This window comes from Equus quagga, chromosome 11 (assembly GCF_021613505.1).
Source record: "Equus quagga isolate Etosha38 chromosome 11, UCLA_HA_Equagga_1.0, whole genome shotgun sequence".
Taxonomy (NCBI): domain Eukaryota; kingdom Metazoa; phylum Chordata; class Mammalia; order Perissodactyla; family Equidae; genus Equus; species Equus quagga.
The window spans coordinates 103,206,705-103,221,707 of NC_060277.1; the positions used below are offsets into that span (position 1 = coordinate 103,206,705).

The 15,003-nt window shown below is 39.9% G+C and overlaps 1 protein-coding gene across 1 annotated transcript; it reads left to right on the plus strand.

The window, feature by feature from the left end:
• The first annotated feature begins 2,059 nt into the window (after nt 1–2,059).
• APOH (apolipoprotein H) lies at nt 2,060–13,772 on the plus strand. Its single transcript, XM_046674525.1, has 8 exons — nt 2,060–2,181; nt 2,581–2,757; nt 4,434–4,530; nt 5,623–5,699; nt 7,513–7,701; nt 10,130–10,309; nt 12,015–12,212; nt 13,602–13,772. Exons 1-8 carry the CDS (start codon nt 2,118–2,120, stop codon nt 13,655–13,657), a joined length of 1,038 nt encoding a protein of 345 aa, XP_046530481.1. The 5' UTR covers nt 2,060–2,117; the 3' UTR covers nt 13,658–13,772.
• Nucleotides 13,773–15,003: the final 1,231 nt, after the last annotated feature.

Below are 15,003 nucleotides of genomic sequence, written 5' to 3' on the forward strand. Positions count from 1 at the left end.
AACACTGGGCTGTTATCCTCACAAAGGCCACCATGACTGCTCCACTCAGGGCAGGCAGGAAGGAAGCAAGGAAGGACGAAGCAAGACAGGGAAGAAGGAAGGAATAAAGGAGGGAGGGAGGAATGCATTGTCTTAAAATTGAGGTATAATTAACATATAATAAAATGCACAGCTCTTAGATGTTTAGTCGGATGAGTTTTGGTAACTGCGTGTACCCAAGTAACAACCACCAAAATAAAATATAGAATATTTCCACCTCTCCAGAAGGCTCCCTCATGAGAGAGTACGCCCTTCAGCAAACATCTTTAAAAAGCCCTCTCTCATCACTGCTCCTATCAATGTCTATCGTTCAGTTTGCAGCTGCTGCCAAAAATGTTATCTTCTCCATTTCAAACTTCCCGAAGTTTCTTTTCCTGATGCCCAGCCTCTTTGGTTTCTCTCTCTTTCCTCTCTTGGTCTACCTCAGATCTTTATTATATAGAACAGCTTGCCTCTCTTCATTAGTCTTCTCTCTTCTCCACTCATTGAGGGAATTCTCCCCAATAAAGCAGAGCCTGGCAGTGACCTAGAAAACAAGAATTCTTCTCCTTAGAAGCAGAAGATGGAGCGTGTGTGTGTGTGTGTGCACGTGTGCGCGTGTATGTGTGAAGATTGTGATTTAGTCACAAAAGGGGAAGGACAACCATTATTTTATATTAACGGCAGTGCGCTTTTTCTCTTTTCATGGAACACAATGTTCATTAGAAGCATAGTCTAGCAATCACGGCCTGACGAGAACATTTCTTAAACTGATGTGTCTCAAGGAACTTTAGACCTGTGGACGTAAACTAAGACCACCTAAATGAGAACGAGCAAAGGCTATTTATTCAGAGCTTGCTACAGCAAGGGAGTCAGCCATCATCGTTTGTGTTTGGCAGACACTCAAAGTCAGTTAGAGCAGTGGGAAGATTTTGTAGTGGATGAAAAAGGGAAGTTCAAGTATGCTGTGATTGGAGGTTGTTGGTATGGGGAAGATCGAGGCAGACTAACTAGAAGCCAGGCATCCTATGTGATTGGTTAGAAGAACATATTTTGTTTTCTCTGTTTGGTCCTAAATTGAGCCAATTGCTACAGAGGTTGTGGTTTGGCTTCCCGGATTGGTTGCTACAGAGATAACAGGTCAGAGTTCTATTTTTGTATATTGTCTGGCCATTGTCCATTAGTATGGCCAGTCCCTTAGAGCAAATGATGCATGAGAAACCTATGGCATCATGAATGGCCCCTGGTGAACTCTCCCAAGCAACATTATCAGTGTTGGCCATTCTCTCCTCCTACTCAACTTCACTTGTTCTTTGAGTCCCAACTTGTAATTTCACGTCAACTTTCCAATCCTTAAAACAGATCTAGAAATCTGTCTAGGCAGATCTAAGAAGTATTAAGAAGGGATGAGCCGGACTTTGTGTTGATTTGATGTGAGAAGATTGAGGATTCAGGGATAGCTCTAAGGTTGTAACTGGAACTACCAGGAGGATCTTGTTACTAACTGCTGGTGAAAGAGGAATCTGGAAGAAATAATCATTTTGTGAGAGAGGATGATGAGCTCAGTTTTTTAGGCATTACAGTTTTAGATGCCTCTGTGAAGATATTCTTTAGAATCATACATCTGGAAACTGGAGTATCATTTTAGAGGTGTGGAGACTGAAACGCAGAGAGTCAGTGATGGTACTAAGTTTATATGTCAAGGCTGTGGGTGAAGCAAGCACTTTAGTCTTTTGGTGCTCCATCCACTATGTACACAAAGCAGGGGATGGAGAATGAGAGGTCCATACTAGAGACCCAGCAGTCTGGGAATCAGCAGGATTCTATCAGAGGCAAGAACGAACTGTTTTATGCCATTAACATAAGAGTCATGAAGACAGGAAATATCTACCAAAGATTTCACAACAGACCCACAGAAGTGAAAAGTAAATGATTAAAGGACGTAGGTCTCAGAATTCCTTTTAGATCATGATGCTCTATCTTCTATTTACAGAGATAAGAGTAACAGAAAATGGTTAATATTTAAACACTTTTATATTTGCATCTCTCTTTTTAGTAGAAGAAGGCCATTTTGGTAGTGTCAGTGTGAATCATCCACAATGATTTCTCCAGTGCTCATCTTGTTCTCGAGTTTTCTCTGCCATGTTACTATTGCAATTAACAGTAAGTACTCTTTGCTTTTGCAAAAATAATTAATATATCCAACCCCCTAGTATCTGCCAGGGATCAATAATGATAAGTTCTCTTTAGGGTGGATGCTGGAGAGGCTGGATTAATACTTATTCTTTGATACAGCCATGCTTAAGGTTCCTCTATAAGATATTTAGCCAATTTAAGCCTCAGTGTACTGACCTGTAAAATGGGGATAACAATAGCTCCTTCAAACAACCTTCAAAGGATTGTTGAGGAGATTAGATGAGACGTTGTATACATCAAGTATTTGCTACGGAACTCGGCATACTTCTTATTGGCAGCGTTAAATATTTTTCATTTGTGTGTGCTAGCTGAACTTAAAAATGCAAATAGAGATTTCTTAACCAACTGCTTTGTGCTCTATTTCAGCCTGTCCCAAGCCAGATGATTTACCGTTTGCCACAGTTGTTCCATTAAAAGCATCCTATGTCCCAGGGGAGGAAATAGTGTACTCCTGCCAGCCGGGCTATGTGTCCCGGGGAGTCATGAGACGGTTTACCTGCCCTCTCACAGGACGTTGGCCCATCAACACTCTGAAATGTCTACGTAAGTCAGTGCCTGCTCACACATTCTCTCCCCTCACGTGGATTCTGGACATTTCAGGGGATAGCCTACCTCGTCATGCTCAGGGTGCAGAGGGCCAGCAGGGCTGCGGAGTGGAGGGCTGGGAAGAAACAAGAGGCTCTGGGGGCTTCTCCAAGGGAGAAGAGACTAAGGGCAATAAGTGCTCTTTAGAGCACAGGAGACGAGCATAGCCTGGACTAGGGGAGATGTAAAAAAAGACCTGGTATGATAAAAGGAGAAGGAAATATTGTAGAAGTGAAAAGAGACGTGGAGATACTCTGGCACCTAAAAGATGCCAAAGAGACACTTGAAAAAATAAAACTCGAGGAATCATCATATCTTTGGACTTTGCCTCAGAATGAAAGCAGATTTAATAGTTACTGAAATGAATATAAATTTCTTCTATGTTATGTATATATTATAAATTATAATAGAATATAAATATATTGTGTATTATATTAGATTAATAATATAACATAAATTATATATATATTGCTTTGTTTTATGGTAGATGGTTGCTTTTATTTATCCCTCAGAACATGGTTCTTTGATATCATGCTGGCATAATTCTTTTTTTTTTTAAGGAAGATTAGCCCTGAGCTAACATCTGCTGCCAATCTTCCTCTTTTTGCTGAGGAAGACTGGCCCTGAGCTAATATCCATGCCCATCTGCCTCTACTTTATATATGAGACGCCTACCAGAGCATGGCTTGCCAAGCAGTGCCATGTCTGAACCTGGGATCCGAACGGGCAAACCCGGGGCCGCTGAAGCAGAACATGCGCATTTAACCACTGCGTCACTGGGCCGGCCCCTGGCATAATTCTTTTATGGTCAAATATTGAGCAATCCACCAGAGAGAATTTCTGGAAATTTTATGTAGAAGTTAAGCAGTAAAAATAACTATATGGACCTATCTGAGCTCTTGTTATTTTGGTCATATAGACATGGCCATTTGTGAAAATTATACATGTTCATACAAGTGATTTTAACATGCTTTTGATTAAAAAAGACAAAACTTTTAACGAAAAATCATTATGACATCATTACGGAAAATTTTCATCAAAATCAGCCATAATTTTGGAACACTATTTCATTCTGCACATTATTTTCCATGTATGTATTTTTGCATCATTGCAGAGAGTAGAGACCATTTTGTATTTTTCTATCTTCCTTAGCATATCAGAAACATTGACTATGTCTCTATAGTCTTCATAATCCATATTTTGTTGGCTGCATCATAGTTCAACTGTTGCTTTACCATCATTAATTAAAGCAATACCCTAATAGCGAACATTTAGACTGTCCAATTTTTGTTATTAGAGGTAACAATGTAATGAACACATTAGCGCGTATATCGTTTGACTTCTTTTCTTTTCTTTTTCTTTTTTTTTTAAAGATTGGCACCTAAGCTAACAGCTGTTGCCAATCTTTTTTTTCTGCTTTTTTTCCCAAACCCCCCCCCCCCCCCCCCGCCCCCCCCCCCCCCCCCCACCCTGGTACATAGTTGTATACCTTAGTTGCAGGTCCTTCTAGTTGTGGGATGTATTTTCTTAGAATAATTAGAATTAATGGATCAAAGGATAGAAATGAGTTTGTGTTTTTATTTTAACAGGAAGTTCTGTAAATAGAAATTTACCTTTTTATCTTTAAATCACAGCCAGAGTATGTCCTTTTGCTGGAATCTTAGAAAATGGAGCTGTACGCTACACAACTTTTGAATATCCCAACACGATCAGCTTTGCTTGTAACACTGGGTAAGGACTTCTGGGTGACAGAGTAGCTGACAGATGCAGCACTTTCTGTGCCCTTAAGCTAAACATCAAGACTGGTCCATGTTTGATTTCTAGCGTAGGCTGGGCTTGCAGAATACAAATACACACGAGGAAGGGGTGGAGAATATAACTAGTGAAATATATCTAATTTTTCTGCTTCTGATCAGTTACTTCTCTGAGGAGGTCCATTGAAATGATTGAAATTGGGTGATAATGCCTTATCATCTCTGGGCCAAATCTTGGCATGAGGCTTAAATTATTTTAGGAATTGGTCTTGGGCTTTAGTTGTGAGGCTAATTTGATTGACTGGCTTGGAAGTCTCTAGAAGAGAATTCTATGAAGGTTGGGAGTGTGATGATGTAGAGCAGAGTTCTCTGAATCCTCACCTGATGCAGTACAACGCCCCCAGGAAGAAAGCTCTTACAGTTGGTCATATAGCTCATCTGCCTTATGAGCAGAGACACCACTGGTGATATTGTCAATAGCAAGTTGGCTGCACATTAGGGCAAAATTTTACTGAAGATCCTTTTTTGGAATTGGAGATTAGGAACTACTCTGCATGAAAGAGAAATGCAATCCTTTCATCTGAAAAACCAATTTACTGGTGGGTCAGATGACAACAACCTTGAAAACATTGGCTTCGAGGACAGAATGTTACAGTTTTAGTGGAAATAGACTGCATTGTTTTTACACATTTGTGTCAGTCGGCTGTCAGAAAATGAATAGTAGAGATTACTCAATTTAATTCATTTTTGTGATTCTGAAAAATCGATGATTCTTCGCTTTATGTAAGAAGAAGTTAACTTGGCCAGCTGGTTGGAGATGAGAGATTTGGGGGTTTGGCTTCCATACCCACAACTATGGAACCCTCCTATTCTTCAGTGACACACCTGCAGCATTAGGCTAAGAGACTCGGTGAGCCTTAGACGAGAGTTAAGCTCCTCAGGAAAACAGAGTTATAAGATGGGAAAAAAGTCAATAGTGTTAACTGAAGCAATGCTCAATGGAGAAGACATTTGAGATGCCGTCGATGGATTATTTTACTGCTTGATGGATTAAATTTTCCTTTTGCAGATTTTATCTGAATGGAACTAATTCTGCTAAATGCACTGAGGAAGGAAAATGGAGTCCAGACCTTCCTGTCTGTAGTCGTGAGTCTGTGGGTCCCAGTTATGGGGAAGGTGAACAGTTGGTTTGCCTGGGACTTTCCTGGTTTTAGCGCTGTAAGTTCTGTGCTCTGGAAACCCCTCAGTCCAGCTCAAAGAGAAGGTTGGTCACTCTTATGGGGAATGTTCCTCCTGTGATCATCTTTCAGTAGAGGATGAAACAACCACTTTGGAACAACAGAAGGAAAGCATTCTACCATGAACACATTTGTATGCTCCCCCTGGTGGAGCCAGTGATTTGTGGGTTTGTTAATTCCATCACTCCCACAATGTTTTGGCAGGGGCTTGGATGTGTGTGTCATTGGTCTATCAGAGACTGCCATCATTTGACTAGAAGAACTTCTGGAAACAGTGGCATCAAATACCTTCCTCCCACTCTGGATCCTCATTCATTCACTCACTCACTCATGTATTAGATAAACATGTATTGAGGACCTAATACATGCCATGCCTTGTTCTCAGCACTGAGGCTGAAGGAGACTTAGCTCTGCCCTCAGGAAGTGAGGCTAGTGAAGAGAAAGACAAGTAAACTTAGAGCCCATTCAAGGGCCTTGCATCTTAGGAGCTGATTAAGGTTCCTCCAAGAGGCACTGATGGTTTATTCACGTGATGCTCAGGTGAGCAGTCAGGGTCAGCTTTGGGCTTTGCTTGTTTAGGGAGGGACGTTCTTATGTTCCCTAACTTGTGATGTATGTAAGTCCAATCTTTGACCCGGAGGCCAGGGCATTACCATGTTATTTATGGTTCTTTAACATTTCAGTGGGGTCTGTTCTAGCAAAAGCAAGTGGAAAAGTAAAGCAATTTCAAATGAACGATTTAAGAAAAATTGAATTTCCAAAAAGAAGTTTTGTAAGGATAAATCAAGTAGAGTCCTTTACTCAGCAGTAGGAATCACCATGGTTCCTATAAATAGTTTCCTGTTGAAGCAGATTTATATCCTTTTCATAAAGTTACTTTTCCTTTTTTAGTTACAAGTAGAAAGGCTACTTTAGCTTCAATCTATTCTAAATGAGTGTTTCTCGTACTTTAATGTACGAGAGTCACCTATGCATCTGGTTAAAATGCAGATTCTGATTTGTGGGTCTGGGGTGGGGGGCGTGTCTGAGCTTCTGCATTTCTGACAGGCTCCCAGGCAATGCCCGTGCTGCTAGTCCGTGGATTACACTTTGAGTAACAAGGATCTAGACAATTCAAGTTAAATCACATTTTGGTCTGCTCTGTCTTCCATTATGTTAGTATCACTTTCCCTGGACTTGTTGAAACCCGGGATTAGTCAGGGCAGGATGACAATCCACTACATGTCTCCATGAGAAGCTACTTGGGTAAGCTCCACACACACATGGTGCAAAGTCAGGAGGTATTCAATACGAACCAACAAGCCTGAACTAGCAGTGCAACTTAGATGTCGCAAACGACTTTCACCAAGTTGCTATCATCAGCGGTTATTGCAGGATAGTCTCTCAGCAATGTCCTCCTCCAATTCTGACTTCCAGAATCATCTTTCAAGGTAGCATTTGGGTCAAAGACTTATGGAAACCTAAGCATTGTGTTATTGTAACAGGCAAATTCATTGTGGCAAGACTTCCATTTACTTCATTTTTTTAGTGTTTTGACTGGTTCAGACATCTGATTTTCAGATCATATTTTATTTATCTTCTACAATTGACTGTTTTTACTCTGGCATTTGATCAAATTTTGCATTTTTTCAAGTTAATCTTTGGACTTTTTTCTTTCTGGAGAGACTATATTTAAAAGACTCAACTTTTTTCACAAAAATGATAGTTCTTTCTTTTCCCAGCTATAAAATGCCCTCCACCACCCATACCTAAGTTTGCAAAACTAAGCGTTTATAAGCCGTTGGCTGGAAACCACTCGCTCTATGGAAGCAAGGCAGTCTTTGAATGTTTGCCATCCTATGCGATGTTTGGAAATGATACAGTTACCTGCACAGTACATGGAAATTGGACTGAATTACCAGAATGCAGGGGTAAGTGCAATTGTAAGACAAAGTAATCATGGTAGTACAGACCCCTTTTTGGAAAGTATGGAAAATTCCACTATCATGGAGTGTTTCAAATGAACATATTCAAATGTTTATTGGCATCTACCATGTGCCAGGCAGTAAACTGGGCAATCAAGATCCCAGATGAACGAGACCTGGTTTCTGACCTCAGGAGAATAATATATAATGCAATAAACTGCCTGGAGCTGCCTGGGGAAGCTTGCCAGAGTAGGGGCTTGGAGGAGAAGTGGAGAACGAGGAGAAGGCACGCACACAGGGCACAGGATGAGGAAAGTCAGGGAGGCATGAAAGAACAGGGTGTGTGGATGGACAGCTGAATGTTGTGGTGAGACTGAGGAAGAGAAGCCTGGATTGAAACTGGGGAGTCCTAGGAGACAAAGGTGAAAAACTGGGTTGTAGTCAGTTTGTTATAAGCTTTTATAGCCTTAACCCAAATTTAAGGATCATGAGAATATTTGTTTTTTTTAAAAAAAAATTATGGGGAAAACTCTTCCTCCTTTAATTTGACCTATCATTACTGTCTTTGAATTTGTCAACTGCAGAACAAGTAGATAAGTTTTAAAATTTATTGTGTACACGAGGAGCATCCTAGGGACTGTTAATTTCTCCTGTAGTAGATATTACGGACGTCTATTGAATGATTTGAAACCCAAGTACTTTTTAGCATTGGAAACCACTACTACTAATAATACCTAGCACCTTTTGGGGGACTTAACTCTGGGCTGGGCACTGGTCTCCTGCTATATTTATGTCACTTCATTTAACTCTCCCAAGTCCCAAGCAGTAAGGTGTTTTTTCTTTTTTTCAACCCTTCACCTAGATGTGCCAACTGTCAACATGCTGTGGCATTCTCTCTCTCCATAGACAGATACTTCTTTTTCCTGAAACATCTGAAAATGAGTTGTACACATCATGACACCTACCCATAAATACTTCAGTATGAATGTCCTAAGAATCTCCTGTATTACCACTGTACCCAAGACATTTAACATGTTTTGAATTATTAGCACCCATTTAAATAATTATAACAATATAAACAACTAAAATTTACTTCATATGCAAATGTTTCCAATTGACACAGAAGTATCTTTTACAAATGTGTTTTGTTTTATGCGTGATCTAATCAAGAATCACACATTCTGTTTAGTTGTCATGTCTCTTTAGTCTCCTTTAATTAAGAATGATCTGTCTTTTTAGTTGTCTTTCACTGACATTTTTGAAGAGTACAGGTTATTTGCCTTGTAGAATGTTCCATAGTCTGAATTTGGTTGATTATTTACTTGTGATTAGACTCAAGTTAAATAATTTTGTTAAGAATGCATTCCATCACGTCAGGAGGCACATAGTGTCAGTCCATCATTGGTTGTGTTTAGTTTGACCCCCTTGGTGAGGTGGAGTGTACCAGATCTTCTCTTGGTAAAGGCATCTCTTTCTCTTTGGAATTAGGAAGGAACCTGTGGGTGATACTTTGAGATCATGTGAATATCTACTCTCTAGCAGTCATTTTAGTATCCATTGATGATCCTTGACTCAGTCAATTATCATACTAGTGGTTGCAAAATAGTGACTTTCTAATTCTATCTTTCTTCTATATTTATTAGCTCGCGTTCTTCTATAGAGAAGGGCTTTTCTTCCATAGACCTTTTTTTTGTATTATTATAGACTCATAGGTTATTTTTTATTCAATGTGTGGAAGAGCCAAAGTTGAGCCACACAATCCAGCTCTGGAGTTTGTACTCTTAAACCATCTCATTAAACTACCTCTGAAGAGCCTTTTGCTCCTGGCTCCAACCTTGCTTTCTTATACTGGGGTAAATAGGGATATGGGTTTGGGGCTCTCCTGTTGAGGATCTTAAGAAAGTCAGGAGGCAGCACCATTTTTATCCTTCATATTTCATGCTGGCTGCTGTATAGAAGCCTGAAGACAATCCTAAGAATTGGGTTTTAAATGTAAAATCTAAATAATGGTATGCCAGTGTGCATGGAGGGAGTATTTTGTGTTTTAATTTCATGGTTTGTTGATTAAAAGAGACAGACTCTTTTTCTTCTTTCTTTCTCTTTTCTTCTTTCAAATCCACCATCTTAGACTGTGTGGAGATGAAATTTGCAATAAATAATACTTTATGATTATGTGAAAGCCCAAAGAACTTTGTAGTGTCATTAATTTATTTTCAAAGTGTTGTTGTTTCTTTTTTCTTTTTTAACATCCAGATTCCTGTGAGTATAAGATAAGGGGGACAGAATTAAGCACCAAGGTACCTAGAAATGACATTCCAGTCCTAGGGACACCTAGTGATTCAATGGTGTAATGAAGACTAGAGTGTAACTATTCCGTAACTACTGGACAACACTACTATTTATACTAATATGTCTTATTGAATAAACTTTTTAGAAGTAAAATGTCCATTTCCATCAAGACCAGAGAACGGATTTGTGAACTATCCTGCAAAACAAGTACTTTATTACAAAGATAAAGCCACATTTGGTTGCCACGATACATATGTCTTGGATGGCCCAGAAGAAGTAGAATGTAACAAATTCGGAAACTGGTCTGCAGAGCCAAGTTGTAAAGGTATGAAATATGGGTGAGGTCTCGAAACATCTCTGAATTTATCCAGTGGATCACCTTTACTTGCCATTTTCTTGTTCCATTCATTTCCTGTTTGTTGCTGCGACTTGCCTCACAGCTATTGGCATGTGAAAGGCTTCAAGGACTCACATGGGCAAGGGAAAGCTTCATGCTCAGCAAGCTTGTTTGAGACTAAACCATATGAGATAAACAGATCCTCTGTAAGCATTGATAATATGGTGGAAGATGGTGTGGATTTTCTATAACTCTTTTTAAGTCTTTGCCTGTCTGCATCTTTTGCTGTTTTGTTCTAGTCAAGACTTTTCTTGTTCTTGCAAAAACCAGCCACACATTCAAGCTAGTTCAAGGGAAAGCAGGCTTATTATAAAAGGGCAACGGACAATCTTATGGACATGGAAGATGAAGAAATGAAACACAATTTGTCCTTCTGAGGATTGTAACTGAAAGTCAGGGACTATTGCTTCTCTTTCCATATCTTAGGGGCCTCCTGATCTCTCTCATCTCTGTGTTTCTCTGCTTACTTACCTTGAACTTGGCTTGACTCTACACGAGGACCTCTCAACTATAGGATTCATCACTAACTGGCATCTTGTCCTTGACACACTGGTTTCTGCTGAGTTAGGTGTCTATCTTTGACCTGGTCAGAGTCATGTTTATGCAAAGAACGACAGCCTAGCACTATATTTCTCAGGTTGCTGTGGGCTGGATGGTTCAAACAGAAAAGGAAATTAGGCACAGCAGGCAAAATGATGTATGACTAGAGTCTTGGGTTGTGGTCCCCTAGAAGCAAAGTCTAGGAGAGGGCTTTTAAGTGCAATTGATTTATTCAGTGAGTATCTAAGAAGAAAGAGAGTGCAGCAGGCGGGGTGGAGTGGGGCACTGGTTCTCAACCTCACTGTGCGTCGGAGTCACCTGGGGGGCTTGTTTAAACACAACTTCTGATTTGGTAGATCTGGAATGGAATGGGACCTGAGAATTTGTATTTCTTCCAAGTTCCCAGGTGATACTGATGCTGCTGATCCAGAGACTATGTTTTGAACAAAGATGTGGTCTCAGCTAGAGCCTAGCTTCAGTTTCATCCCCCTGGGAGCTCTGGACCATGAATTCTATCCCAGAGTTGATCCTACCAAGAGACAAAGGGCCTGCTTTTTGTGTCCCTTTGTCAGTTAGTCATTGGCTATGGGCTGCTCTCTTCCCTGCCTGTAGGGTTGTGGGCTGATTTGTATAACTTCCTGGGAGAGGTGGCTCCCTTGTGACTGAAGGCAATTTTTCAGAGAAAAACAGCATTTGTAAGCTGTTAGCAGCCAACACTCACTGTGGCTGGTGGGTGGGTGCACTAACTCAATAAATGGGATTTGAGTGGGGCAGTGGTGGCTTACATGAAATGGCAGTATCTGATAGATATTTTTTTCCAGTGAAGTCTACAATCTGATGCTTCTGCTCTGACCTTCTTATGTGGCTACTGTAGGGGAAGAAGAGACCACCTTGAAAGCCATAACTAACGGTTCTATTGATAAAGAACTGCTATTAGCAATGATACTGATGTTACTTACTACGTTCATTCTTGGAATCTTCTTGTCTTGATCAATTTGTTTCAAGTGTATCCATCTACTGGTTCAAATGCTATATTCTCTTCTAGAAAGACTCATTGAACTTCTAAATCTTAACTCCAAATATTGCCTTTCAGCATCTTGTAAATTATCTGTTAGAAAAGCTACTGTGATATACCAAGGAGAGAGAGTAAAGGTCCAAGAAAAATTTAAGAATGGAATGCTGCATGGTGAACAAATTTCTTTCTTCTGCAAAAATAAGGAAAAGAAGTGTAGCTATACAGTAGATGCTCAATGCATAGATGGCACCATTGAAATCCCCACATGCTTCAAGGGTGAGTCTAACACTGGAACTTTTAGGTGGGACTTCCACTTGGCCTTCACCATCATCAGCACTTTTATTGCATAATTACTATAAGAAGCCATGTCAATTTGGCCATTGGATTTTTAAAAAGAGAGGAGGGGAGGAGGAAATAGCACGATGAAGCAGTAAGCTGTATTCAGTTTCTCCACTTGCATAAACATTCCCCTTTCCAATACTTTTCCTTAAAACTCAGAGTTGTGGTTTTATTCAATGAATGTTGAGGTGAATTATGCCATCTTGTATAATTCTGAATTAAGCTTGAATAATAATAATATTGAAAGGCATATTGAATAATAATAATATTTACCACCTCTTGGTCCCAAATGGTAAAGAACTCATCCCAAATTACAAAGTAACTCATGGCAATAGTAATTGGTTTGTAGATCTTCTTACATTTTTTCCTTCCTTCAGCAATCCTTGAGTTTGAAAAGTACCCATTAGAGCAAAGTATTCATTAGAGAAAAATATTTCAAGGAAGATGACATTATGTTTGCATGAGATAAGGAAGTGCATAATGGCCAGCATTTAGAGCTGGCAACCTTGTAAGGTTTCAGGTTTAGGATTTAATATCTTTGTTTTTGTGAAGGAAGAGCCGCCCAGAGGCTGAAGCTGTTCTTGGCTCGAGGTTTAGAAATGCTCTAAGAATGTTGCCAGCCCTATAGCAGCAGGGTGGTAAAGAGCAGAGTTGGGAGCAGATGTAGAGAAGAAGAGAGAGATCTGAGATGTGGCCAGCTAGAGAGAGAGAGAAAGAGAATGGTAACTAGTAAATAATACCCACCTCATAGACTTGATCATTAGAAATGTGGTACATGACATGGAGTAAGTGCTCAACCAATGGCAGTTATTATCGTTGTAATCACAAATAGTTAGAAGTGCACTGAATCAATTGTTATTGTTCAAAGTACAGCAGCGCCCTGGCGAGATGCTAAATACCCAAACTGACAAACACAGTAAGCCTAGTACAAATCAGTAGAAAAAATACATATTAGAAGAGGATAATTTTAAAAAAACAAAGAAAGCTTTGTCGCGGTGTTTCTTCAGGCTATTCTCTCTTGCAGTATTCACACAGACACAGCACTGTTAGTGCGTTGGAGAATAAATAAAGGACTGATACAGCTTTTTTTTCCTTTTAATCCTATCAGCGTTACATAGAACCTTTTATTTTCTCTCTTGAAACTGAGTGCCGTATCATTTTCCTGATGTTTTCTTGTATCGTTTAAACCTCACACTAAATGGTTTCATCCATATAATTAAATTTGTTCTATATGTTTATAAAATGTATTTGATTTGGCTTAGCTATATAACAAATTTAAGAAATGATTGTTTCTCTTAGAATGTTTATCTTTTTCTCCCCAAACAGAACACAGTTCTCTCGCTTTCTGGAAAACTGATGCATGGGATGTAAAGCCGTGCTAAACCGGTTTCAGATTCAAAATTAGACACCATACTTGTATCTGTGTTTGCCCAAGGAACCCAATGGAAGTGGAAAAATAAAGTGACTGGATTTATTGCCTTGGCCATTGCAACATTACTCCTCATGGTGGCTTGCTTTTAGTTGTGTTATCTGGTTAAGAAACTTAAATATTGGGAACATTATCATTTCATGGCTGTGAAATGGGAAGTGTAAACAGTTATGTGGGTAACCCAGTTTCCCTCTCCCTAATTCTACTCTCAAATACTTTCACCTAAAACAACTGCAATGCAGTATTTTTCATGGAATGGTCCACAGACCCCTCACATCAGTATCACTTGGTGGTTATTACAAAGCAAAGATGCTGTGTCCCAGAATTTCTGAGGATGGTCCACAAATCTGCATTTATGACAAAGCGTCCACACAATTCTTCGTATTTTCAAGTTTGAGAAACATTGTCCTAAAGGAATAAGCATGGACCTCCAGGTCAATAGAGCTGGATTTGAACCCTTGAGGTTTAGTTTAGTTTACCTAATGCCTTAAAAACCTTTCCTTACCCACTAAAACCCCATCATCTATCATGACATTGCTCCTTTATTTACATTCAATTCCCTTGTCCTTTTCTCCTCCTGTGGTACATGCTGGCAAAACCCACCCTAGGCTCCATCTGCCTTCCCTGTGCCTGTACCAGAGCAGTGGAATGTTGCTGGAAAAAAAGGAAAAACTCGCAATCACGCTAACAGGTCCCATTTTCAATTCATGAACAAACCTGACACAAGCCATCAGCTCTGCCAAGTGATCCTACCGTATTTCTTCAGCTTGCTCACTGCCCTGCTCCCCAAGGTGGGTCTCTCTCTTTTCAATTCTTCTCAAGCCACCTTCCCTCTCCTCACTCTCAGCTGATGGCCTTGCTCAAATTTCACCGAGAAAATAGAAAAACCCCTTTTTTATCTTTCTATTACCAAATCCATCACCTTATCAGTATCTGTACCAAGTACTTTGCCCTCCATCTTGTTAGGATGGATGAACTCTGAGATCCCATCTCCCTCCACCCACTCTGTGTATTGGGGGTTGGGTTTGAAAAGGGTGTGGTGCCTCCCCTTTCTAAACCAAATCCCCTAGTTTTGGATTTGCTGAACAAGAGTCATTCATGCTGGATTTCCTCCCTTAGCACAAAGTTTTAGAACCACTGTTTTCTTTAACTTGTCACGTATTAATTTTAAAATGGACCTCCCCCTCATCCCACCTAAGGGCTCTAGGAATGGAAAGAGAGCAATAAACATTTTAGAGTGTCTCCCCTGGCCCCATTCATGATCACTGGCTTCACTCCAGAAGAAAAGAGAATATATTT